Here is a 27,525-nt window from a genome sequence, read left to right as displayed (position 1 = left end):
CTAACACCATGGCAAATGAGATTTTGGGAGGCAGGAACAAAGCATGACCTTCCTGTTCCCCTCTGAACGGGACTGATAAGGCAGGAGCATTTCGCTCAGTTGAGTAAAGCCTCACCCACCCCGAGGGTCTCACTCCAATGCCTTGTGCTCAGGTCAGAGGCGATCCTCCAGGACAGGGGGTGAAGAACTGGGGAGAGAAGAGAAGATTCAGGGGTAACGTCACGCTTGTCTTCAAATCTCTCAAGGACCCTGAGTTCAGAAGACCTTTCTAGCAGGTAGCGGGAAGGAATCTCGTTGTAATGTAATTAGTCTGCCAAGGAAGACACTTCGAAATGAAAAACTAATGAAGCAAATAAAAGACACAAACAACACGGCTGTCAGAATGACAAAAACAAAACCCTCAAACTATCATCTCCACAAAGAATGTAAAAATCCACACTCGCGAGCTAGTGAAGAAAACCTCTTAATGCTTTTGTTTTTACTTTTTTGAAATTGTTAAACCAAGGGTGAGAGCTTATTCAAAGACAACTGGAACTTAGAACTTCTAAGTTACAACTGAAGCCTGAAGAGAGAAGAACATAGGCTGAAAGGCCTTCCAAATGGGCTTCTTTGACACTGCGCTCACCAGAGGGAAATGGCAGACTTAGAAATAGGCTGTGGGTCAGTGGAAGCCACTCACTTTGCTCTCAGGACTGGCTGAAACATACTGGTTTCTGCAGGGAATACTGGTGCCAGCTCCGAGTGGCACAAACGGATCTCACATGGGAAACAAAACAAAACAAAACAAAACAAAACAACAGTGGTAAGAGTGGCCTGCGTTTCCAAGCCAACTTTTTTGGGGGAGGGAGGGCGGTTCTTATGTGCTGCTGTCACTGTGCTATGCGAAACGGCTGCCAGAGGTCCTGTTCTGTCTTTCCACGATGCATCACACGATGACCACCAGCACCGCGGAACAGCCAGTGCAAACCACCCCTGGGGGTGAGCAACTGTGGGTGCGTTAGGGGTTGGAGGAACCCCGTGTTCTCAGAGCTCACTCTTGGGGAATGCCAGGCACAGCTGGACCAGAAAAACGCAGCACAGTGGGGGGGGGGGGGCGGCGGCCCCATGTGAGAGACTGAGTTCCTCAGCCTTGAAGTCTGCGAGTTTCTACCCCTAATTACTCGGAAACACTCAAAAATAGTCCCAAGAGCCTAATTCAGCAACACCAGCAGATGTAATTCATCTGTCTCATCCCCCCTTCCCGCCAGCTTCCATTCATTCCTCCAAAGGGTCGTTCAGCTCGCTTTGACAGAGCCAGAGAAGGCTTCTTCCTTGTTGATATCAAGTGGTGCTGCAGACAAGACCCAAATAACTGATTACAACGTGAACCTCACCAAGCCCTGAAACGCGGAAACCAAATGTCTTGGGAGCTGGGCACGTGAGTCGGGACACAAGAAGCAGGTGTGTCGACTTTTTCAAAAGTCATCTGGGCCTTGGTCAGAGGCTCTCACTTCCTACTTTGTGTGCCAGAGTCAAGGCCTTAGGAGCTGGCTTGCATTGTGGCTGAGAACCTTAACTTCTTCCAGAACTCTACTCCAGGGCCCAGCACTTGCTCCAGAGGGAGAGTTTGCGCAGAAAGCTAGTCACACATGGCGAGTCCCCAGCATCATCCTGTTGGCTCTTGTATTAATCAGCAAGTTGTGAATCATCGTAGTATGTCTAGACTTGTAGACGCACCAAAGGACCAAGGAAGCAAGTGGGGTTTCTTAACCCCAGTCAGAAGCAGAGATAATGTCTCTTCCTGTCTACAGTCGCTTCTCCGTTCCCTGACCCACATGTTGTCATGTCGCCAAAATACCCAGAAAGGACAGAAATTGCGTTCAACTGACCAAGAAAGTGATTTCTAAGTGCGGGCTACGCACCTCATTAGGACATCCAGAAACCCCAGCTAGCTCACGCAAGATGATGGGCACCCACGTAGTCACTACGGCACCTGTCTCTGACAGAAAACATGTAGCTCGGCCCAAGGCCATCTTTGTCTTGCACACTCATATTATTTGAAAACAAAATATTCTTTCTGATGAGGACAGGATTGACAAGTGTTTTAAAACTCAAGTCTTGGGCGCCTGAGTGGCTCAGTGGGCTAAAGCCTCTGCCTTCGGCTTGGGTCATGATCTCAGGGTCCTGGGATCGAGTCCCGCATCGGGCTCTCTGCTCAGCGGGGAGCCTGCTTCCCCCTCCCCCTCTGTCTGCCTCTCTGCCTCCTTGTGCTCTCTCTCACTCTGTCAAATAAATAAAGAAAATCTTTAAAAAAAAATAAAACTCAAGTCTTTCTTTTTTTGTGCCAAAAGTTGCCATTTGAACCATTTTAAGTGCAAGCATCCTCACCATCCATCTGCAGAACGTGTTCATCAACCCAGACTGAAACTCTAGATCCCCATTAAGCAGCAACTTCCCCTTTTCTCTCCCCCAACCCCAGGCATCTACCGTGCTGCTTTCTGTCTCTATAAATTCGCCTACTCTAAGTACCTCATGGGAGTGGAATCATACAGCATTTGTCCTTTTGTGTCTGGCTTCTTCCACTGAGTATAATGTCTTTAAAACTCATTCAATAGTAGCAGGTGTCAGAATTCCCTTCCTCTTTAAGACTACATAATAGTCCGTAATATGGACAGATGGACTGTGCTTACCCATTCACTGGTTACGGGCCTTTGGGTTCTTCTCACCTTTGGGCTGCTATGGAAAGAGCTGCTGTAAACACTGGTGAACAGATTTCGGTTCAAGGACCTGTTTTCAGTTCTTTGGGATCTATGCCAAGGAGTGAAATTGTTGGGTCATATAGTAATTCTATGTTTACATTTTGAGAAACTGCCATACCATTTCCCACACTGGCTGCGCCAGTCTCCATTCCTACCCATGCTGCCCACGATTTCCAATTTCTCCACATTCTCACCAGTGCTTGTGATTTTCTGTTTTTTTTTTGTTGTTGTTGTTGTTTTGTTTTAGTTTTGTTTTTTTTTAATAATAGCCACCCTAATGGGGGTCAAAATTTTCTCTGTTTTCATTTTCCAGAGCTTGTTTTTGAAAGTGTGGCCTGATAGAGTGAAAGGGTCATGGAATCATTCCCACTTACTCCCACTCAGAGGTGGCTGCGGGCCTCCCACACCCTCCAAAGCTTGGTCACCTGGAAATATACGATCATCACTGAAAACTGTAAATGAGGAGTCCCCCTTCATCTATTGGCCTAGAGCGTTAGCTGGCTTTGGCAAATTCTCTTCATGTACCACCCAGCCATGCACCCATGGAAGAAGACTAGCTCCCCACAACTGTGCTCCCCTCTTCTCTCAAAAACAGAGGCCGGCCGAATGTGGTGGCGCGCTACAGGGGGGTAACCAGCTACAGGGGGCTAACCAGCTACAGGGGGTAACCAGCTACAAGGGGTAACCAGCTACAGGGGGTAACCAGCTAGAACCCGCGCCTTTGGATTCAAATCCAAAGGCCCCCAGAGCAAAGCAAAACTTGGAATACTTTTTGATGAAATAGGCTATGCACCTTTTAAGCCTTCAAGGGCCACGTTGAGGCCAAAGCTGTATGATAATTTCCTGAAGTGCCTGCTTCCCTTTTGCCTGGGTACCTAAGCTTCAACAGCCAAATCGAGCTCTGTGGGCTCGGTGCGATTCCCAGCTGCACATGTCCTAATCCAACAGGAAACTTTGTTCACATGGGAGAAGGACCAAAGTATGGAAGAAAGAGAGAAACGCTGCCTCTTCACTGACTCCATTCTGCCTTAGAAACCTGGTAGTCCACTGGGAGGCAGGAGCATGGGAAGGCTGTGCTGGGGCCACCTGTGCGTCTGCAGTGGAAATGGGATCTCTCTGGACCTGTGCATGCATTTTGACTTTCAACAGCCTCACTCCTTTTGATGGGAGGGACTCAAATGAGTCAACTCATGACAACAAAACACAAAAAAAACCAGACAAAGCATTATCTGTCACCGTGGGCAACAACTAACGAGATCCAATAGAAATCCAAACTTTTTTGACTCCTTAGAAAAAAGCAGAAACTTCTTCGGTAGTGAGGGGGCGGTGAGGGGTTTTGCTTTAACCATAAATAGCGTTCCATCCTCTGCCCACCCTCAAGTTCATGAGCAGCCGGCCAGGGCACACACATGGCCACGTTAAGCAGCAGGCCCAGATCTGGGGATTTGTCAACCCCCAAGGGAAAGAAGAGGCTAAAAGTACAAATGGACTCAGAAGAGTTTTCCTAAATCTGTGCTATGGGGCCATTCACGGGTTTGCGAGGGGGTGGCTGGGGAGGATGCGGGAGGGAAGCGGGGGCAGGCAGTGGAGTCCCATTAGTGCGCGTGCGCGGATCGCCGTCCGGCCCTGCACGTGGGGTGTTAGGGCCACAGCTGAAGGGCACAGGCCTCCTGTGATTTTCCACTCACCCTCGACACTTTTTACGTTTTGCTACCTTTTCACTTGGGATCACAACAGCAGCTCAGAGCACTTCTGTCCTCTTCTACTCTCTGAAAACCTTCCCTGGATTTACAGCAAGAGATAAGCTGGTGTTTCGGTAAATGGTGCAAAAGAAAACAATTTCTACGCTTTGTTTCTAAACATCTCATTTTGAGCACCTCGGCTTCAGCGAAGTTCATGGTTTCTTTTCAAGTGTGTTAAGGAGAAATGAACAAACAAAAAACCCACAAAAACTTGATCGGAGGTTTCTGAAAATGCTTGTTTGAGCCTTCATAACGCAAGCGCTAAGCAATTATAAAATTGGCTCGGTTGATCTCTGGGATCGAGGCCTCGGACTGCGGGCTCTTTGCACCCCCATCAGCTTCGGCGTGGACCTCACTGCAGAGACAGAAAGTACCACCGATGTTTAAAGGGCTCGTACTTGACAAGCAGCGCATTTAAAAAAAAAAAAAATCTGCTCTTTGAAAAAGGTGGAGGATCCTTAATGATTCTCAGAAACCAGAAGAGAAACAGAAAGAAAAACCAGATTCTGGGTAATATTAGTACCAACTTCTGAGTCTGCATTTCCCAAATTCAACGCCCTGTGGAGTTTCGTTTCATGGCCATTCAGAGTGGTTGAAACGAAACTTGGTCAACACGGAGAAACCGGCCCCTGAATTTTCAAAAATGTATGTTACACTGCGTCTAATTATATTTCCTCCCAAAGCAGCTAAAAAAAGCCTTCCCCAAACGAAATAGCATTTTGCAGCCCCATTTAGAAAGAAAGGAAAAAGTAAGCTTGTGTGTACAGTCGTGCTCACAGACGAAATGAAGATGCTTATTCAGGAAAAGGCTGCCCCATCTGGCAGAGAAGATGCATGCAGAGCCAGCCCAGCCGTGACCCGGGGGCACCGGGAACCTGACTCACCGCCCCCATCCTCCCGCGCCTGGTGACAGCTTGCCCAGAGGCCTCGGCTCTTGCATTGCAGCGGGACTCACTTCCGGACTGAAATCTGTGATGCTTTGTGCCAGAATTAGTAAAAGACAAATGCAAGGAAATTTTTCTCCCAATAGGGAAGCCCTATTAGGAGGGTTCTCTCCCAGCCCTTACCCTCAAAACAAGAGAAGAACTAAAGGAAACCAGTGAAAGGACCAGCAAGTCCAAGGTCACAGGTCCTCCCTGACAATATGTGGTACATCTGATTCCCGGGAGTGGGGGGGAGGGGGGTCCGGTATGTTAGCAAGAGAACTGTCACCCACTTTCCAATGCTTATGAACAATTTGAGACTGGAAGGAGGCTCCCCAGGACCACCATCACTCCCAACTCTCCCTCTCTTTTTCTTAAATTTGAATTTTTAAAAAAATTTAAAGTTTTTTTATACAAGTATAATTAACGCACTGTGTCATATTAGTCTCAAAAGTACACATATTGTGATGAGCACCGAGTTAGCATGTAGAATTGTTGAATCGTTACACGGTGCCTCTCCTGAATCTTTCTCGGGTGGAAAGTGGAGCCGATGTCACTTTGACAAGGAGAGACAGTTGTCTTGGTCTAGCCTGGTTTTTATCATTCTGTTTTCCATGAGGGGTCATGGTGCAAATGTAAAGATTTTAATTTGCAGTGCTAACCAAGACAGCAGTAATTAAAGGTTCTGCTCTATTGAGCAGGTGAGCATAGCCTTGGAAATTCAAACCAAGAGGAATCTTGAGTTTTGGCAAAGGTTCTTGTGGGAGGCTTCGGGAGTGGGTGTGAATGGTGGAGGGGAGGAAAGAGGAGGGGGGAGGCAGCCCTGCAGTTTCAGCAGGGGTGCTCCGAGTGTTGGCATCCATCTGGGGCCCCAAGCAAGTCTCTAAGAACACAGCGACGACAGGGGACACCCATCCCCCCAATGCCAGTGACAAGGCAGAAGCAGCATTTCTGCTGGCACCGGCGCTGGGTGACCAGCAAGGCTAGCCTGTGCTCGCCCTGCCATTGGCTCTCTGTGCCTGTCAGCAGCCATCCTGGGCCCCACTTCTACTGTCTGTGCTCGGAGGGAGGGGCAGCCAACGTTCTCCCCTTCTCTCCGGCCAGGGGTGCTCAGAAAGCTATGGCCGGGCTCAGCAGCTCGGCTCTTTCCTGGGGTCACCGACTCGTGTCCTCTACTTGACTTCTCTTCAGCCACCTGGCAAATGCCCTCCCTGACCCACTGCCCCTCCCCTGCCAACAGCTAGAGAGGAACCTGGACACTGAGGCAGTCTAACCCATTCCACTGGGTTACTGGTGTTGTAAGTTTCAGGGACTTTCTAGAAGTAGCAGCAGCTAACATCCATGGAGCATTTTTGTGAACCAGACCCTACACCCAGCATTTGTGCCTCACCTCTTTTAATCCTTCCAGCAGCGCCATTAGACAGGGATACGAGTATCTCCAGCTTACAGATGGGGAGAGTATGACCCGGAGAGGGAAAAGAGCTTGCCAAAATAAAAAGTAACAGAGCTGGGATCAGGACAATAGGGATCCAAATCCTGGGTCCCCTTGAACCTGGCCTCAAGCCCAGGGCTGGGGCCTGCCGCCCGCCAAGCACACCCGTCCCCCACTGCCATGTCCCCTGCCCAGTGTCATCTCCCTCAGGCCTCGGGCCCTGGGGGTGCTACACCCCCCAACGGCTGAGGCGCCACTTCAGACCAAGCTGCCCAGATCCCCACGGCCGGCTCAGCCCGTCAGGGAGGCAAGATGGTGAGTTCTCTCGTTTCACCCACTGTCTCCGTGATTCCTGGTGTTCACCGCTGCTGCGGCTGACGGGACGGGAGGCTCATGGGTAAAGGTAGAAATCGTAGCAAACCCCGGAGGCGCCTCATCCTGCCTTCCTCAAGGCAGGCTTGGTTCCCCTCCTGCCCTTCTCAGAATCTGTCCAAACAATGTCCTGGGCCTCTTTGGTCCATTTCTCCACAGCTGCCCCCTTCCCCTGTGCCTCGGCCTGCCTCAAGGATCAGATTTCGGGCCTTTTTGTTCTTATTCCAACTGGCCACCGTCCACATCCCTCCTCCCCAGGACACTGTGCTCCCAGCTCTGCAAACCATGTGCACTGGGGGCCCTCAAGCTGCCTCCTCAGTGGCCCTGTTTGCATCTCTGAGCAAATCTAAGTTCCACTCACAGCGTTCCGACTGATTTTTGCGAGGAGCTCCTTCAAGGAGAAGGAGCCCTAAGTTTTGGAAACAAGATTCAACTTGATTAAGAGCAGAGAGATGTCAGAGGCCTGGGTGACACAGGGAGGCTATGACAATCCCACATGCCATGGCCACTTGTCCCGACTCCAAGGGGAGTCCTTCTTTCATAATTGCACTTGCCCTCCTTTCATAATTCCAGGTCCGCTTTCCTTATCTGTAATTTCAAACCCAAAAAGCTCGAAAAGCCTATTTGTTTTGGTAAGTTTGGCGTCGGAATTTATTTGGGGACAAAAATGGGTTGTGGACTTTGGGAACTATTCATAGTTTTCCGTAAGAATAACGAAATGCTGCCCCAGGTTCCGCCAGAGGCTCACGTGATACTTGGCAAAAGCACCATATTAGCTTTCTAAAGTCCCTAATGTTCTGAATTTGGAAACGCATCCACGCCGGGAGGCAGTCGATTCCAGCCCCGGGGTCCGCACCAGCCCCGACTGACCACAAAGCGTGTGCTGGGCTCTGGGCTACTTCAGCTCAGAGGGGCTGAGTGATGTTGCTCCCGGCACAGAGCCCGGTCAGTGGCAGCGCCTGGACTTGAACCCCCATGCCCTCGCTTCAGCTGCCACGCTGAACTGCCAGATGGCATTTGCCTTTTCCCTTCAGTGCAAACAAACGGTCCACCGAACTCGCCAGAGCTGAGAAATACGGGAGCTGGGCAAGGGGCACCGAGCGAGAGACCCCTGCCTGTGGGGTGAAGATGGCCAGTTCCCTTTTCCAGCAGGCCGGGAATTGCCTCAGTGGGGCTGAGCCCAGAACAGGGAGAACCACGTGGTCAGCAGGCGCCACAACCGCTGTCCACCTGCAGGGAGCACCGCTTGTATTCCGCCGTCCCCACACAGCATCAGTTTCGAGGGCCACATTTCAGCCCCCAGAAACGGGATCTGGAGACTCAGGGCCAAGAGTTAGTCTTAGTGATAACAAACCGTCATTGGCAAGTATCTCGTGCCGCGAGACCCCGTTCAAAAATCTTTAGATGTATTACTGCGTTTAATGTTCAACCAACCTGTCAGAACACTTCACCGAGGACTGGTTCCCAGGTGTGGAGCTCTCATGAGGCATGGAGGAAAAAGACACGGGTCCTATCCTCCAGGGGCTGCCCTGGTCACACTCATCCGGGGCCCTCAGAATAGAGGTCAGCCCCGACAGCTACTTCCCACAGGCCAGGTCCCTGGCCAAGCTGTCCTCCTCGGCTTCTCTACAGAAAAGGGAGCCCGCATGGGAGATGGAAGTACCCGGGACTGTCTGGAGAAGCTTCCTGGAGGGGAGGGCACCTTAGGAGCTGTAGGAGTGGGATAGGAGCCAGAAGGTGGGAAGGGACAGCCAGGAAGAGGGAATGGCAGGAGTAAGGCTGCAAATGCAGAGTGGGCCAGGAATTACGAGCATTCCGGATGATAGAAGTCAAGTGCCAGATGGGCCTGAAGAGTACTGAGTCTAAGAAGGCACATGGAGCCTCTGGAAACTTCTGAGCAAATGTGAAACACGGTCAGTTCTCTGTTATATGTGGTCACTTGAAGGTAGTGTTTGCAGTGATGGCTGCTTTATTGGGGGAAACCACTTTAAGAGACAACTCTGAGTTCAGACAAAGAGCCAAGAGGACCTGAACTCAGGGAGGGCTGAGATCCCTCCCCAAAGGAGGGACCAGGATAAACAGCACCCTGGGTAGGCAGGCATCTGACATGGTCCCCAGTGACCCCTGCCTTCTGGTAGTCACACCTTATGTTTGTATCTAAAGAACAAAATAGAGCAGAAGAGGTGGGACATCACTTTCAAGACGAGGTTCTAAAGACCGTGACCTCTGACTTGCTGGCACTCCCTTTCCTCTCTTGCTGGCACATTCTGTCTTGCTTACTCAGATGAAACCAGCTGCCATGTTGTGAGATGCTCTATGAGGAGGCCCACATGGCAAGGAACCAAGGGAGGCCACTAGCCAAGAGTTCATGAGGAACCGAGGCCTCAGTCCAACCACCTGCAAGGAACTGCTTCCTGCCAACAACCTCGGGAGTGAACTTGGAAGGAGAACCTTCCTGATTGAGCTGGAGATGACCACAAACTTACAAGCGACTCACGGTCAAAAGACCCAGCTAGGTGATGCCAGGACTCCTGGCCCACGGAAACTGTGAGGTGATACACGTGTGTTGTTTTAAGCAGATGTTTTGGAGTAATCTGTTACCCGGCAAGAGACAACCCATTCCACTTCCTGAGTGGATAACCAACACAGGCAGCGACTGGAGCACTGACGAGGGCCAACTGTGGTCCACACCACTCAGGAAGGACCAGCTGAGTCTAGCGGTCAGATTGTAGGAGATGAGGGAGAGGGAGAAGTCACAGTGATTTTGGGAAGAGCACAGGCTCTGAACTAAGACTTCCTGGTTTCCGGTTCCTGCTCTGCCCCTGGCTGTATGACTCTGGGCAAGTCATTTCAACTCTCTGAGCCTCAGTTTCTTTGTAGAATGGAGATGCTAAGAGTAACTACTTTCTACGTACCTGTCCTTTTCATTTGGAACCTGCTCAGCAGAAGTTTGCTGGGCCATTTCTAGAAGGCTCCATGTGCAAGCCTTATGCCAGCAGGGACAAGATTTAAATGCTTCGGTGCAATTTCCTTGCATCCTGCAATGTGTCTGCTAGCCTTGGGTGAGGGAACACGCCACGCGGCGCAGGGCAGAGCCTTGCCTTCCCCTGGTCCCCTTCCCCTGGCAGCACCTTCTGGGTACACGTTTCCTCCCAGAGGAGTTAAGTGGCCCACACAGGAACTGAAACCATAACCTTGGCCTCATTAATACTGCAGTTGGACCACACGGAATTTGGCTGAAATAGACTTTTCCCGAGTCAAGTCTGGGCTCAGAGAGGACTACAGCCACGTTTGCTTCCAGAGCCAGGTCGCCAATAGCATAAGACACGGTTCTTAGTTCCAGAACCAAGGACCGCCACTGGACATGAGATCGTCTTACCTGTCTGGGCAGAGAAGGCATGGAGTCCCGCGCCCCCAGCCGCTGAAAGCGCTGGGGCTGCTGCATCATCTGGTGCAGAAGGAATGATGAGTGGTCAGGCTGCGGCAGTGGTGGCAGCAAAGTGGCAGTAGCGGTGGACAAGGTGGTGGTGGAAGAGGCCGGCGGTGCCTGCTGCAGGTAGTGGAGCAGGGACGTCTGCCTAGAGGTGGCGGGCACAGGGGGCACCTTCTGGGGGCCCGGCTCAGAAACGAAGTGCGACAGGGGCTTGGTGTTGCCGAAGGTAAAGGGCTCCGGGATTCCAGGGCCGGGACTGGGCAGCCCCTGCTGCATGATCACGCTCAGGGTTTTGGATGAGTCGTTGGTCAAGGGCTTAAAGATGGTGCTCGTTGACTGCCGGGGCGGCGGGGGCGGCGGCGGCGGCTGCGTTAGCGGGTGGCCAGAGGGTGTGAGGCTCCGGATGAGGGAGCACTGCGGAGTGAAGGACTGCTGCGGCAAGCCCGGGCTGGAGAGCTTCTCCGGCCGGTAGGGGGGGGAGGGCCCCGCGTTGCTGGCAGGCAGGGCGGACAGCAGGTGCCCTGGAGGACTTTTGACTCCGGAGGACACCAGGTTGGCCAGGATGGAGCTCTGTGGGTTGAACTGCGCCTGCTGACTGAGAGCAGGGCTGGGGAGCTTCTCAGGAGTGTAGAGCATGGCGGGCCCCAGGGCAGTGGTGCCGCCGGACGCCAGGCTGGCGAGTAAGGCATTGGGGGAGGCTTGGAAGGCGCTCCCCGGCAGGTTGCTGGACGCCATGCAGGACACCATGAGGCTCTGAGGGCTGAACTGCGGTGGCGGTTGCGGAGATGGTACCGGGCGGTAAGACGGGGACATGCCCGGAGGTGGCAGGCCCGACCAGCTGGGGCTGGGCGCCTGCGGTCTACTAGCGGACCCCTGCTTGCTGGCCGCCAGCACCTTCAGCTGGTGGGCGTGATGCCACTGCGGCACTGGGACTGGGGGCAAAGCGGCCGGGGGCACCCCCGGGGCCTGGCTCTTGGCATGTGCCACCGAAGAGCTGGGCGAGGCCCCCTGCTTACTTGGCGGGGGGATCCCATAGCTGATCCCAGCCGGGGAGGGCGGGACTTGAAGCGACGGCCCTGCCCCCGTGAGCTGGCTGCAACTCGAAGCAAACTCTTTGCTGGTACCAAGGCTCTCCAAGTGGGGCATCTGCACTGGAGGCTTGGGATTGGTACCCAGGGTCGCCTGCGGGTGTTCTAAGACCAGTGGTTCTTCCGGCTTGCTGCCCAGGATCTTCTCGAGATCGAGGTCATTCGGAGAAGGTTCTTGAATTTTTGTTAGTTCCTCCAGGAGTTCTTGAAGTTCCTGGTCCACAGCCGGCACGCTGTTGGCTTTGTCATAGTAGGGCCCAGGGGGTCCTTTCAGTCCCACTTCTGCAGCCGGCGGCACCACGAATGGCGAGCCCATGACGCTGCCGTTCATGGGATTCGTCTCAAGGGGTAACGAATGGCCCGCTCCTCCCATGGCTGTGGCACTGGGGTTCATCGTTAGCGGAGGAACCTGCAGTTCCACACAGGCCGTGCTGGGGTGGGCACTCGGGCCCATAGAAAGGGTAACGTCTTCCAGGCAAGGCCTCTTGATTTTATTAGGGTAACCCCCATCAGCCATGCCTGGAAACTGGAAATCGTCTCCTTCCTGTCTCCTTTTAACGGGTCCCTGTGGCAGAAAGAGAAAGAGAAAGAGAGAGGGAGAGAGAAATTTTTATAAGGCCTTGGCACATGAAAGCTAATGAACAGGAAACTTGCAAGATAAAACATCTCTCCATTTCGGGACTTATAGTTGTCAAAACTATATAATACAGCCTATTTTGGGAACCCTAATGCTTGCTTCTTTGTTGCTGTGTTTCATGTAAACTGTCTTGTTACACTTCGAATTAGGAATTATGCTGTCTGTGTACCGAACACCACAGGAAGTCCCACAAAGGATCTTCTCTGCCCGCGTAAGGGGGAGCTCAGTTCGGCTGTGTGGAAGCCACGGAAAGAACTGTGTCCTAGACGGGCGTTTGAGGGCACACTGCAAGGACCTGTCTACAGAGACCCCCATTACTAAGAAGGAAAAGCCTAATGTAGACGTTGAACTTTTAGATTGCCTCCCTGTCTTGGTTAAATGCATCAGACTAAGGTCTGCAATGGGACCACAATAGAGCCTTTGGAGGAAAGCAGATCTGGCTGTGGGCTTTGGGGCAGCTGGCTGAGCTATCCTGTTTAGGGGAAACACAAGTTGCAGACCGATCATAGGGGCACGGGCACCTCTATTTCTACACACACACACACACACACACACACACACACACACACACACTCTGCTACGTACATGCAAAAATCGCTTGGAAGAACATATATGTGACCATTTGGAGCAGTCATCTCTTGGGGGTGACTGGCGAGGCCCTTTCTATTCTCTACGGTTTGGAATTGCTTGTTTGTTTTTACTGAGAATGACTTATAACCACCCCCCCAAAGTATAAAGTTATCTAAAGAAGAAATTCCTCTCTGCAGGTGCATCCTTAGGTTGGGGAGATATGGAACAACAGGAAAAGGACCCAATCTGCGATCTGCACCTTGGGGGAGCTGCTCTCCGTTTATAAAAGCATAGCCTTTGGGAACAAAGCAGTTCGTGATGCAGTATTTTCTACTCGTTCGAGGCTCCATACAATCATCTGTGGCTGTCATGTTAATGACTGTGACCCGCAAGTGGAGGGAAAAGCGAGTGGGGTGGAGGGGAGGAATGTGTAGGAAGAGAGGGGCTTGGAAAACACCTCCATGCCAACAGGGGAGGAGGGAAACGGAGGACCCTTGAAAATGGCCCTGCTGTAAGAAATCCAACTGTAACTTTTGACTCCCCTGAAACTTAACTACTAACAGCCTACTGTGGACTGGGGACCTTATGGTAACCTTGGGTAGGTTAACACAGATTTGGGATGTTCTACGTATTGTTATTAGAGCCTTACAACAAAGGGAGCTAGAGAAAAGAAAATGTTACTAAGAACATCATAAGGAAGAGAAGACGCATTCACAGTTCCTTCCTGTATTTCTCCTGAAGAAAACTGCCTGGAAGTGGACTTGTGCCGTTCACACCTGTGTTGTTTAAGGGGCAACCGTGTTTCTCCTGAAGCAAATTTTTGTGTAAGAATCCCCCTGTTTAGCTACAGAAGTCTCACTGGGACAATTGTTGTTGGTCCTTTGATGTCTCCTCATGCTTGGCTCACTGGTGAGGGAGGTGGGGTCAACGTGTGTGGGTGGCCCCCAGCTAGTGCCACACTGGCCGTGACTGTCATGACAGAGTGAACATCCAAAGAGATTCCCCCAGGGCTGCACATCTCGGGCTCTGGTGCTCATCAGATTCCCCAAGACATATCCAGATTCCCAGCGCCCCACCCCGAATGAACTGTTTCACTCTCGTCCAGAGCAGGGGGGGGGGGCAGGGATCTGAGTCTTTTTGAAGATCCTGGGCTGATTCTGATGCTAAATGCCTCATCTCATTGATGCTGCTCTGAGATCCTGCGGCACCTCCCTAACTAACCCTCCCTAACTCGTGGCTGCCATTACCAAGGGCAGCCATGCCATGCCAAAAGGTCCATTGGGACCTTTTCCCGTCCTAGGAGAGACAGGGGCTCTGACACCCAGGGAAGGGAAAGGTCTTGCCCAGAGCTGCTTGGCTGGAGGGCAACAGGGCCCAGAGAGATGCAGGCCCCCTCCCCGACCCCTCAGCTGCCTCTCAAGCTGAGGCCTTGACCCGCCCTGATGGGAGGACACTGTCTCATTGCCACAGAAAGGGCTCCACCCACTGGAGTGAGGGAGCTTGCCTCCTTCTTTGCCTCTTCTCTGCAACGTGGACAAGGGCACTTTGAGGGGCAGCTCTGCCATCAAATCCACCTGGGGCTGAGGTTCTTGGGGTCGGCAAGAACGGGCTGGGCACAAGAAGCGGCCTCTCCATTCACCTGTGCCCACTCTTCCATCCGGGAGCAGCGGACTCTGTCTCGGCCCACACCAGGTGTTCAGTAAACAGCAGCTGAATGAATCAATGGACAAATGAACCAAATGACCTGGTGTGCAGGGGGCTCTGCTACATGTTTTCCTGGCCATTCATTCAGTCAATCATGGGCCAGCCCACAAACAAGTCACTGAGTCCCAAACTGATTCTGTTTCATCGGCATTCTCCCAAGGAGTTCAGAGAATTCCAATATATTGAAAGTAGAAATGGATGAAATGGATCAATAAGGGATGAGTGGGGGCGGGTTCTAGCCCGGATCCCCTTCAGGGAATTCAAGACTGAGATGCAGGTGCCACGACGCTTAAGTCCACGTAGTCGAGGCAGGGGGAGGATGGAGTGGGAGGAACGGGATGGAAGGGAGGCCTGGAGCAGACTCTGTGGGTTCTTGGACCTTTTCCTTAGTCGTTCGTCTGCCGTCACTTTGCTGGGACCAGGGTAGCAGGAGGTGGGGGAGGGCTGGGCATGACCACGAGATGCAGTAGCTCACAGGAGGAACCGCTGGCACGGGGCAAGGGGACGTAGTCTCTAACTCTTGAGGCCTATGCATACAACTTTTCAGGCCGCCAAGCCTATGCTCCCCACCCAGCCGGCTCCTCAACAGCCAAGTGGACCCTGGGGCACCCCTGTAGGGTGTTGGGGGCTAGCCCACTGCTGGGGAATCCAGTTTGCCCAAGTGGGTGCCGCCCTGGCTGCTCGAAGTCGGCAGCTGGATGTCTCACTGGACACTTTGGGAGGATGCCTAATCAGGGGCCGGGCCGGCCTTGCTGTCCCTGAGGGTGCAGCAGGGGGTCGGGGGGGCGCGGTGCTGGCCGGGGCTCGGCTTCAGCGGGGCAAGCGGGAGCCTCTTTTGTGCTTCCCTTTTTCAATGGACTTAAGAGAGACTTGGTTTTGTTGGAGGCCTCGGCTCTGTGTTTCGGGTGTGAGGCTGAGCGCTTTCAACAGCCAGCCCGAAGCCCGGCCGAGCCTGCACGAGGCCAAGGGAAGGAGGCTGGGTTCATGCAGAGGTGCTCACTGAGGCCTGGAGGTCTACTGACTTCTCCCCCTAGATAGCTACATTTAGGGCAATGTCATGTTGTTAGTGGCAAGTCCCTCAAGAAAGCTTCCAGACCCTTCTAAACGAACCTTCTAGCTTTGCCCCTGGGCCATTTTCCAGTCTCTGTGGAGCCTACGGCAGCGAACTATTGGTCTCAGCTAGCAGCAGCCCCTCTTTCCTCAGGCCACATATTGTACACAATCCTGCCACTCACTGTGATATTTTTTTATATATATAATAAGCAGATCAGGAAAAAAAAAAAGTAAATCAGTAGAAAGTGGTGGGATTTCCAGAGAGTACATCTCAATCTTCTCTTTTTACAGAAAACAGAATGGGATGTGATTTGCCTGTGGTCACACAGCTAGTTAGAGGACAAGGACGACAGGGCAAGGACACAGGTCCACCTGTGTTAGACCCCAGGTGTCCCGACTCCCAGCCTGAGCCCTCACAGGTCAATCTTTGGTGGGGTTGGAGGGACAGGGTGGGGAGAGGAAGTGGGGGAGTTCCCTGGCATCTTTTAAAAAGGAATGGCCATCGCTAACCCCATTTCACAAGCAGACTGAGCCACGGATGTGATCCCCACAACCCTATAAACATTCACTGAGATGCATTTGAAAGCATGTGATGGCTTCTGCACCCCTTAAATAATGAGAAAAGTAAGGCAACCCTTCTGATAGGGGCCAAGTTCAGCTCTGTAGTCAGTATTATTTCTGGTTCTGTCTGAACAATGACATGGTGATTCTTTCCTTTCTCCATTTTTAGTCCAGAAGGACAAAAAGGGCAAATATTTCTTGGGAAAAAAAAAAATTTCTTGGAAAAGGTCTAGATTATGAGAGTACAGTCCAGGTTTATAAAATGGGCGTAAGAAGAAAAAGGAATATGATATATGTATGTGTATTTGTGTGTGTGTGTGTGTGTGTGAAAAATACATAAATATATCACTCTTCCCCAAGAAATCTAGCAGGCTGTTATAAACCCTTCATTTTGAAACTCTGACCAGAGGCTTAACATGGACACAAACATGTGCACAGTTCTTGCTGGGTAAGAACAGAGGAGGCTAAAGGTGACCAGGAGGCATCAGTTCAGGGAACCTCATTTTCCCTGCAGAGGTCGCCGGGCACATAGGGCCATGACAAAATGGTCAAAAAGGTGGAAATGACGATCAGCTTATTAGATTCTGTCACCCCTCCCCCAGCTGGTGGCTCCCACAGGTCAGCTTGGGCCAGTCTGCTGCTACTTCTCTTAGTCTCTCTCAAGCATGTCTGTACTCCATCAAATCTTTCTTCCGCACAGTTCTCCATTTCCGGAGTTTCCAAGCGTTGGCCAGCTACATTGGATCTCAAGCCCTTGGAGACAAGGATAGTCCCTAGCAGACCTGCTTAGAAGGAAGGAGTAAAGACATTATGGGGCGTGATGGAGGTAGCCCCAGAATGGATAAGACAATGTTGCAGCAGGACTGGGCTTTCAGGAACTGAGAGAGGATGGAAGGAAGGGAGAGGGGGAAGAATATGTCCAGATCCACACGGGGGATAAGGTTAGAATCGGCGTGTATATTGTATGTTTCACTTGCATGTTTGTTTTTCAGAAAGATCTCCTCACAAATTGAAACTGACCTTTTTGTAGCTCAAACAGGATTTTCAGCATTTCCGGAATTGCAAGACATGAGGCTTTGGACAATCCCATGGAGGCTGGGAGTGCCAGGGAACCCTGACTGCTGACTGGCTCCAAGAGGAGTCAGTTTGTCTCAAGCACAAATCTCTGCTAACAGGTGGTTTGAAGCAAGAATCTCAACCTCCAAATGGGGAATCTGTTGGTGTCCTTGCCTTGCTCTGAGCCGGCAGATACTGTAGCCTTGGCCCCTGACGTAGGCAGTGGCAGGCAGGGGGGCAGGATGGAGCCCTGGAAGAGGCACCAGAAGACCTGCATTTAAGTCCTAGCTCTTCTGTTTGCTGTGTGACTGTGGGGTGAATCACTCCCCCTCTGTGAGCCTCAGTATCTTTTTATGTGAAATGGGTCCTGGGCCTGCCCTGTGTGCCTCACAGCGTCAGTGAAGCAGGTGCATCACGAGCTGTAATTGCCACTGATCTCATTCTCCAGGCCCTGGGTCCCCATGCTGCCCTATGGCCCTCCAGCGTAGGCCTCAGTTTGCCCTCCGACAAATAAGGACACGCCCACTGGGAGTGGAGGGAGGCAAGGGACGTGAGCAGCCTAGTCCCTATGGTCCCGCAGCACTGCCCCCGCCCTCTGGGTCCTGTTACGGTGCTGCAGCACTCTGACGGCCCGTCCTGAGGACCTGGGCTTCAGCGAGCGTCGACCAGAGCCATCTAAGCAGCAGCCCCAGCAAATGCATTTTCTAGAACTGCGTTCTTCCTTTCTGTAGTGGACACACAGCAGCTGGAAGTGTTGGCAACTCCTAAGGATGCCCCCATACCTGGAGGCTTATGTAGCTTTAAGGAGCTCGTAACTCATATTGCCCCCACACCCCGGAAAGACCTGAAGTGTTGTGCCCCCAAACAAGGGGTTCTTGAGCCCTAAGCCTTGCACTCCTAGCTCTTCAGAACTTCCAGACCCGGAGAGACAGGCTCACGTCAGGACTGGTGGGGCCTGGAGCCTGGGAGAGATGCATCCATGGGCCAGCTTTTCAGACTCTCAGGTTAGCCCTTCTTTGCCCTGCTTTCCTCCAAACACAGTCCCATGTGGCATCACCAGTGGGATAAGGATGATCACTTCTGGGGAGGACGGAAAGATGGAGTCAGTCTCAAATGGTTGGACCCATTTGGCAAGGCAGGCCAATGGATGGAGCCGGGGCTGCCGGGGGCTGGAATGGAAGCTGAGGGTCGAAGGCAAAGGCCCTGCCCCAGTCCAGACAACCCTGTGTGTGCAGGACCCAGGTTAACAAGCTTCATCGGTGTCCCACTGGAATGCGGCTGACGAGCCTGGAACCATGCAAAGAAGGGGAACAGTGGAGGCAGAGCTGAGGCTCAAGGCCACACACCGATGGCAGAGGCCACCAGGGCCACTGGGCAGACCCTCCTCACTTCCCTCTGGGCTGGGCTTCCAAGGACCCAGTGATATGACCTCTCCTAGGTCCCTAACCCATTCTGGGCCTCAGTTTCCCCAGCTGTAAAGGTCTCTTCTCCCCCACCCAGGAGGGTCTCTCTCCCTGGGGTGACAGTAGGCCAGGAGCAGCCCAATGGCCCACAAGCGCCCTGGCCACGAGCAGGATGTGCATATGCTGTTGGCAGCTGCAGACTCTTAGAGAAAGCACACCCTCCCCCAGCCCAGTGGGGGGTCAGATGATGGTCCTCCCCAAATATCTCTAGGACGTTTTAATAAGGAATTACTTGAATGCATGTGTACCTCTGTGTGTATGTGCGTGTGTGTGTATGTCTGTGCACTAGCAGCATTAGTGCTGAGCACAGCAGCTGTGCACTAGCTGAATCTGGAAAGGCAGCCGACAGTTCGGGTCAAGTGAGCCGTGCTCACTTGCATCTCGTTTAGGGTCCTACCAAATCACCAGGAAGCCTGCCATCTCCCCAGCTAACTCAAGGGGCCTATGACGGTCAGTGGTGCTGTTTTAAAGGCTATTCCTGAAGATCTATCAAGAATGAGAACTCGGCAATGGGCTCAGTCAGTCGTCTGGGCCTCTGTCCCCCCACCTGCCCGCCCTTAACCGCTCCACCAACCACTGTCGCAACTTTGCATCTCTCCAGCAGAATCCGACACGTAGGGAATGACCGAAATTGAAGGGAGGGGGACTGAGTTCACAGAGAACACCATGCCAAAGGCGGAATGCAGCCATACTGGTACTCTGAACCTGTCTGGGAGGCTCTGGGTCCATACCACAAAGGCCCCAGTGAGGCCCCCAGTTTGGCTGCTGACCACACATGGGATGGGAAGCTCTTACTCCTTCTCCCTCGCTATCTGGTCCCCGGCTCCCCAGGCCTTCCTTTCACAAGTGCCCCCATGTTGGCAGGGACTCTGGAAGCGGGCCCCATCAGGCAGTGGTTGGCTCCTTGCCGGTGTTGATGGGTTTGGGAGTGGGGTCAGTGGGGAAGCCCCTGGTCTGGGCCCTGAGGGGTTGAGTGAGTTTTTAGAGGGGCTGTTGGCATATTTCAGGGATAGGACTTCTGGTGGAGCTGAGCTGGGAAGCAAGTAGCCATTGATAATCCAAGAGCTGGAAACAAGTCCTGGGTCATTTTGAGCCGGGGCAGTTTGAGCCGTGTGGAAATCATGCCCCACGTGGGGTAGTCATAGCGCTCCATCTGGATAAGGCAGACTCAAGGCCATGGTGACAGTCCTGATTTTGTGGGAGGCAATCCTCCCTGTTGCTGGGACACCAACGTGAGTAGTTTAAATGGGGCAAAGAGAAAAATGGTTGCTTATGGCTCAGTACCTTCCCCTCTGTTCCCAGGTATGCATCTCTACTTTGTGGGGACTGAAGCTTACACAGTTTGGGGGCCCCTCTTTATGAAAGAGAATACAACATTAAAAGAACAAAATTAGGGGTGCCCGGCTGGCCCAGTCAGTGGAGTGTCAGACTCTTGATCTCGGGGTTGCGAGTTTGAGGCCTACGTTAGATCTAGAGATGATTTAAAAAAAAAAAAAAAAAAGAAGAACAAAATTAGGTACCAGGCCTTGGAACTTTTGAAGGCTGAGTCTTGAAGCTTAGGTGCACGGATACCTCACTTTTCTGCCTGTGCCCCAACAATGAGCTAAGTAAAATGGCAACAGGCTTTCGAACAAGGCAGGAATTTCCTTGCATGAGAAACCCGACAGCTGTGTAGGTGGGAGAAGAATCCAGAGCCACCTGGTTAGTCTCGTGCATTTAGAAGGTCACGTGCTTGTGAATAAGCACATTTTAGCAGCTGAGTGCCAACTTGTGACTCTAAGATCTACTAACCGTCTGCAGATGTACCAACCACAGTTAGCAGAATTTAGAACCAGGCGGTTTGAGCTCCGACACCAGAGATGCAGAGGCTGGGAGGGGCTGCGGGGTAAGGAGCATCATGGTTTTTCCAGCCTTACGGAGACACGATTGACAAGTAAAAACTGTACACATTTAAGTGATGCAATGAGATTTTTCAAATGTATCATGTGAGGATTTCATATACGTATACTCTGTGCTTGCTTCGGCAGCACATACACTAAAATTGGAACGATATACGTATACTCTGAGAAATAATTTAGGTTTTTTTTTTTTTAAGGTTAAATGCACAGAGCGTTTAATGAACCTCTTTTAAGCATATGATTCAGTGGCGTTTCACTCACTCACCACGCTGAACAACCGAACTGGGGCTAGTAGGGCCAAGTAAATATTCTCTCTCTTTCCACTCTTGAAAATGCAAACACATTCTTGGTGGTCCTAAAATAGCCTTGAACATGGTTTACTCAGCAGCATTTGTCATTCGAGGGAGAGCTGCCTTTACTCATTGGCTGTACTTCTGAACAGCTGTAGGCAAGGCTAACTTCTGTAAACCAAGTCATCATAAACTGCAACAAGAATTGGCCATTGGCAGAAAATCCTTCTACAAAGCAAAAGATCTCTCATCCAAACTTAGGTGTTTTTTAAGGTGTGTGCTTGGGGACAAGAGGCTTCTTCTGGGGGGAAAGAGTCCTAATTTCATTTTGCCCACAAATACATGCTTGACGTTCTGGGTCCTCCAAAGCACGCAGCAACAGGCGTGGGTTACATAGCGAAAATAATGACAATGGAAAATATTCCTTTCTTTCACTATATATAGAAAGTGTCTGTGATCACATCATGGAATGTGTCATATAACCCAAAGCATTTCCTCTGCCTCGGTGTGTGCGTGTGTACACGTGTGTGTGTGAGTGTGTGCATGCATGTACGTATGGAAAGATGGGGGTGCTCCTGCGGGTATAGAAGACCGTCATGATAATGGTGGTATTTGGTGGAGATGGTGTTGCCGTTGTGGGGGTTGTCCTCAAGGATGGCTCCTCCTTGCTTGGCCTCTCTGTGAGAAGCTCCAGCGGCTGGGCCCCGAGGAAGAAGGCTCACCCTGAACTAGCCCAGACTGGCAGCTGTCTCCTTGCCATCATAATGATCTCGGTTCACCCAGAAACCTGAAGCTGAGCCGCTGGTGGAAGCATGGCAGATTTCTGTTTGTTAAAATGCTGCCAATAAAGTAATTTCATGTCAGATTTAACTACAGGAAAGGGCAAGGCATTTCTCAGTTCCTTAGCTGTCATGCGGCTAAAATAAATAGAACGGACAGCAGTTAGCCACAGTGCGCTTAGCTCTTTGAAGCCCTATATTCAGAAAGCAGATGTTGGGTGTTGGTGTTTGGGGGCTGGCTTCCTGGAGATATTTTATATTGGCCAAGTTAATTGTTCTAAACCCCAAAGGCTGGACTTAAAGGGCAAAAAGAGGCAAGAAAATGTTCAACTTTCCTACAGTGTGTCACAGGCAGTCCCAGCACTAGATAACTTGAGCACCAAGAGCTCGCTCTAGAAGAGGCAGCTAGAGAGAGTGGCCCCGGGCTTCTGCCCACTAACTGTGCAAAGCAAGGCTGTCTCGGGGGCCCCAAACAGAAAACCCTTAGAAGGAGCAGACCCCAGGGAGAGAAGTGGAGCCATAGCCTGAGAGGGAGCCGGCATTCTCGCAGGAGAGACAGCAAGCGTGTGAGATTGGAGCGAGAGTGGCCTTCTTCAGAGCACTGAAGAAAGAGTGACAGGACAAAGCGGGCCTCCAGGCAGGAGGACAAAGGCAGCGAGAAGGCCCTGGGTGGGGGGAGGGGGGCGGTGCTCCTGGCATGTTCCATGGGTGGGCAGGCAGCCAGTGGGCTCAGTGCACCATGAGCCCGGGAGGTGGCCTTGAGCTCACCGTGGGGCCCCATGGCAGGTGGGGGAGGGCCGTGGACGAGAACTTGTCTGTGGCGGGAACCACCAGCTCAACCTGTCTGTGATGCCGACAGGTCAGGCAGAACGGAAGTTGCGGAAAGAACCAGGACCAGTCACGGAGGCAGGGACTGCGGGGGAGGGCCAGGGGGACTGAGCCAGCTGCGGCATCGGAGAGGGAGCGGGGGCCTGGGGCGGGGGGCGGGGTGGGGGCGCGAGGATCGGGGATGTTCCCTCAAGCGGTACCGAGGAGTACCTGCTTATAAGGAGAAACTGGCTTCAGAGAAAATGAACCGAAGCCCAGTGACCTGGGTCAGGATGGCAATCTTCTTCCGTAAAGGCCTGAACCCTAATGTTCTCAGGCCTGGCAGGCCACGTGGTCCCCGTTGCAGTTCCGCGGTAGACAATATGTTCTTGGCCGGACGTGCCTATGTACTAATAAAACTTTACAAAAACAGGCTGCTGACTGTATTTAGCCCCTGGGCTGGAGTTTGCCAACCCTTGACCTAGAGCCTCAGCTGAGCATCGTCCCCCAGGGAAATCTGTTATTGCCAAATTGCCCTCCCTACCCTGCTGGGGGCCACGGAGGTCGACTGTTGACAAGAACGGCAGGTAACATTTTCAGAGCTGAAATCTTCCCTATTTTTGCTGTTGCCCAAGTTAGGTGACCATTTCTGAACTGGGCCTGCACTGGGCAATGTGCGCAGCAGCCTCAAACGCCGTGTTTCACCTTTGCTGATGACAGCGAAAGGAGAGGCGCCCGCCTCCTCCAGGGCGCCCATCTGCCTTGCTCTCCCAGCCTCTGTACACTTTTAAACAGTTCGCGTCTTGTCTACCAGATTCAGGCACACCCTCTTCCCTCAGGCCTCCAGGGGTCTCTACAGATAATACAGCTTCACCTTCTACCCCTTTCACTTCCAGCCCCGTGCTCTGGCCAACCTCAAGGTCGCCATGTTAGGCCTGCCGCTCTCTGAAAGCAAGGGCCATTTCCTCCCCATCTCTGTACCCCCAGAGCACCTAGCCTTGTGACAGGACAGGTCGGAATTAACCATTGGAGCAAAAGGTTTCCTGCAAATTATCCTGTTCTTTCTGTTTCTGACAAGGCCAAGAGACAGCCGCTTTTCAGAAAGTGTGATTAAACTCACTAACTGGCCCAATGACCTTGGACATGCTCCTTCTCCTTCGCGTGTCCTTGGCCTCTTATATCTGGCACAGGGGCTAGCCTGAATGGTTTCTAAGGGAACTTCTGGCCAAGGGGGACAGGAGATGCTGCTTATGGATCATTTACTAGGTGCCCAGGCCTGAGCCTTGGATGGAATGGGAGACCTCAGGGTCCCAGGAGGGTGGGAGGTGGTGGCAGGGGCAGCCACACTTGAGCCCTCGGCAGTCAAGTCCAGTAGTCCATGGCTCGTGGCTGCTTTTCTAACTTTGGTATTTGGGGGGTTGGAAATCTGGTGAGAAGGAGGGGGAGATGAGGAGGAAAAAGAAAAGGCAGGAAGGAAGAGGAGGAGAAAGAAAGGCGAGGGGGAGAAGGAAGGGCGCTAACAAATTATTCTATGCCGACTGCAGAATCTGTAGCCCAAGCCTAGAAGCACCTGCTTCCCCCATTCCCTCATGAAGTCTGGAACTTGGCACCCCAGGGGCAGCACCTGACCCAAATATCTGTCTGAAAGCCCAGTTCTATTGAGTTCTCCAGCTGGAGATTTGCAGCAAAAGCAAGAAGCCTCAGCCAACACAGGCCAGCTCGGACTTCGGGGATCCCCAGGCCCTCATCTTCAGGGCTTGTCCCCAGGTGGCACATACCATAGATGGGGGGTATGCCTCGGGCTGCAGCTCAGCTGGGCTCTTCCACTGCCCTGGCCTGGGGTCCGACAGAGTCTACTCTCCTCCCCAGGAAGCTCCACCTCCAGACACCTGTCACCTTGGGCCTAAAGTCAAGGAAGCCAGGGGCCAGGGGCCAGGCAGAAAGGCAGGCAGGGCAGGACTGAGCTCCCAGATGCCAGCAGAAGCCAGCTGCCAAACAAAGCTCGCTCCCGGCACCCTCCCTTTCAAACAGACTGCGGTTTTCAGGTCACTAGTTTGCTGAACTGGGCTACCCAGGCAGGACCCAGATGTGGCGCCCAGCAGTGTCCAGCAAACTGAGCAGTGCTTGGCCCTGGCAGGAAGGATTGGTCTTCAGGCCAGGCCTCTGCCTAGTGGCCGCCCTGGCTGAATGTCTGAAGCAGGAAAGGTCCCTTCCTGCAGGAGGAGGAGGAGGGGGAAAAGGGAGCGAGCAGCTGCGTGCTCCATGGGGAGGATCCCCAAAATAGAAAGGCGCATACGCACTGCAGGCCTTGACCCAGAATGCTCAGAGCCACAGCGCAGAGACCGAGGTGTCCTCAGGGGTCCTGTGTGTTTCTACCTGAGCTCCAAGGACACACTTCCCACTGCCTTCTGAGCCAATGCCATTCTCTGATCATTTAAAAAAAAAAAAGTGCAAACAGCAGTAATGCCTTGTGGGTTTTAGACTGCGTTCATATCCACATCTTGGTCATCGTCATCCCAGAAACCCTGATGTGGGCAGAGGTCGGCTTAGTGACCCTATTTTACTAGTGTGGACCTAAGCCCAAACACTCCTGCAAGATTCTCGGTAAGTGTTAGGGACAGCTGCCGACCTGATGAGTCGGTCTTCTGGATCCCCTGTGTTCTGGAAGAGGGGCCAGACACATCCCTCCCCTCTCCTGGGGCCAGACCTGCTCCTGACCACAGCCTGCACGAAGTGGGGCACACTGGCCCAGGTTCTGGCTGGCTGTCCCTACCTCCCTGTAAGGTTTTTAATCAGCTGGCTCATTGCACACAGGCTGGGCTGTAGACAGGGCCGGTCAGAAGTTTCCAGGGAGTCACCAGGATGGTATAAAAGATGCATCCATTCTACCACTGTTTACAGGCTGTCTCTGCCACTGGGATGAAATCTCCAGGTCACCTGGGACTCTGGTCCGCTGCTCGAGCCTGAGCCCCAAAAGTCATGCCCAGTCCACAGAAGGTCCTAACACTCTGGGTTCCTAATCTGAGAATGGGAAGCAGCAAAGGAAGATGACCTTCCAAGTCAGGGCACCTGGAGCTGAGATCTGAATTTCCAACCTACTGACTGTAACGCTGGGAGACTCCCCGTAGACTCCCCGTCTTCTGCCAGCCTCAGTCTCTGCGTTGGTGAAGTGGAAATACAAATCCTCTTCCCCACCCTGCGGGGGCAGAGGAGCTAATGTATAATGAAGTAGCTTGTGTGAAAGAGCCACTCAATTCTCTCCTCCCAGTTTCAGGGTAGGATAAGTAGAACTGCAGAGTAGGACTGATCTGTTCCTGGGGGAGGAAGCCCAGGAACAGTCCGCGCCTCGACTGGGAACTGCCAGAGCCCAGGGTCTGGCATGGGGCTGGGCACACAGAACAGACCCTGGAAATGGGGTGGGGGAGAGGCCAGAGACAGACTCTCTGACCTCAAGAGGAAATGGACATGCTCAAGGTCTCACAAAACGCTAGTCTCAGGTCTCCTTACTGAGTCCTGTACTCTTTCACAAGGAAAGAGAGGTGCCTCCAAGGACGATGGATAAAATTTCTGAACCCTGCTCACGCGGTACAGCAGGAGGTGAACGTCCTTCTCTTACTGGATATTTCTAAGGTCACTAGTCTAAAGAAGAGGGACACTAGTCTAAAGGATGGAGCCAGTATTTTTGTAGCCATCCCAATCTGTATCTTCTCCTGTTCCACACAGGGCTCCTCTCTCTTCCTTGCTCAGCCCCACTTGCATTTAGAGGTGAAGAGGAGGAGGAGGAGGAGGAGGAAAAGGAGGAGGAGTAGAGGAAGCAGCAGCAGCAGCAGTAGTAGTAATAGGGAGCGGTTGGTTTTGATCTCGGGATTATCCTACGGGTTACGGGAGATACTGCTCCGCAAATGCTTGGCACAAAGTCTTATTTCTGGTTCATTTGACTTTTGTCCTTGGGGAGGGAAAAGGATGGACAAAGTCCCAGAGCTATTTAGTAGCAGAAGCAAGACTAGAATCCCGGTGTCTTGAGCCCTTAGGACGGTCTTAGGATGTATATTTCCTGTAAGGGGGCTCTCAACTGTTCACAAGAAATAGTTCCGGGCTATTTAAAAGATTTCTTCTTTGAGACTGATAGGATTTTATGAACAGACCTTACTTAAAATATGTTTTTGTTGTTGTTGTTAGTTTGTGTTTTGGGAAAGGACGAGAGAAGCCCCTCATGAGCGTCTCAATCAGATCTCCACGTGACAGAGGCAAGCCGCTCCCATTCTTGCAATCACTTGTCTGTGAGCAGGTTTCCTGGTGACCCGGCAGGCCCTTCTGCATCTGATCTGTCCATCTCTGTCCCTCAGACCACAAACACCCAGGCTGCTGAGATCCTCGGGGGGTGCAGCCGAGCTCTGTGTTAGCACCGGGTATTTTCCCGAGGCTGCAGAGATTTAATGACCATGAACATCTAGCTGTGCTCAAACCAAGACATGCCCTCAATGCTGGCTGATGGTGGCAGCAGCACCCGCCTTGGCCAGCCTCTATGCAAGCCCTGCAGGCCCACCCGGAGAAGCGGGCTCCTTCCGTATCATCCCCTTCAGAGACCACAAGCATCTTCCAAGAAGACACATGTGCTTTTTACTGCAAAGGGGACTCATCTGGGAAAGTTGCTTTTGGAGACTGAGGTCTATTTTTTTTGGATCCCCTCAACTGGGGCAAATCCTTGGTCTTCTAGGACAACTTAGAATTTTGGAAACAGGTCACTCAGAGCCAAGGCAGAGAACAAAGAGTGGCATGGAGGAAGAAGGACTGATTTTGATCAAGTCCAAGGTGTGACTCTCAAGCAATAAATGTGAATTTTTGGCATGGCCTACAAAGGGCTCTACAAGACCATCTGCAAAGAGATGCAAAGCCTAGAAATGGTGCAAGCAATGGCAACTTCTCCCAAGTGAAGGCACGGATGGCCACTCCAAGGGCCTATTCTAAGAAAACCCTTC

General features: G+C 52.3%; 1 protein-coding gene across 2 annotated transcripts in view; it reads right to left on the bottom strand.

The window, feature by feature from the left end:
- LOC111139160 (mastermind like domain containing 1) overlaps nt 1–27,525 on the bottom strand; it is a 109,985-nt gene that overhangs the window by 24,273 nt on the left and 58,187 nt on the right. For both annotated transcript variants that reach the window (XM_022491326.1, XM_022491327.1), the window contains exon 3: nt 10,587–12,293. In XM_022491326.1, the coding sequence (XP_022347034.1) occupies nt 10,587–12,293 (1,707 nt within the window). The remainder of the gene's footprint in view (nt 1–10,586; nt 12,294–27,525) is intronic.

The sequence above is a fragment of the Enhydra lutris genome, unplaced genomic scaffold, assembly GCF_002288905.1.
Source record: "Enhydra lutris kenyoni isolate GAN:26980312 unplaced genomic scaffold, ASM228890v2 scaffoldscaffold96, whole genome shotgun sequence".
Lineage (NCBI taxonomy): Eukaryota > Metazoa > Chordata > Mammalia > Carnivora > Mustelidae > Enhydra > Enhydra lutris.
This window is presented reverse-complemented; position numbering and strand designations above follow the sequence as displayed.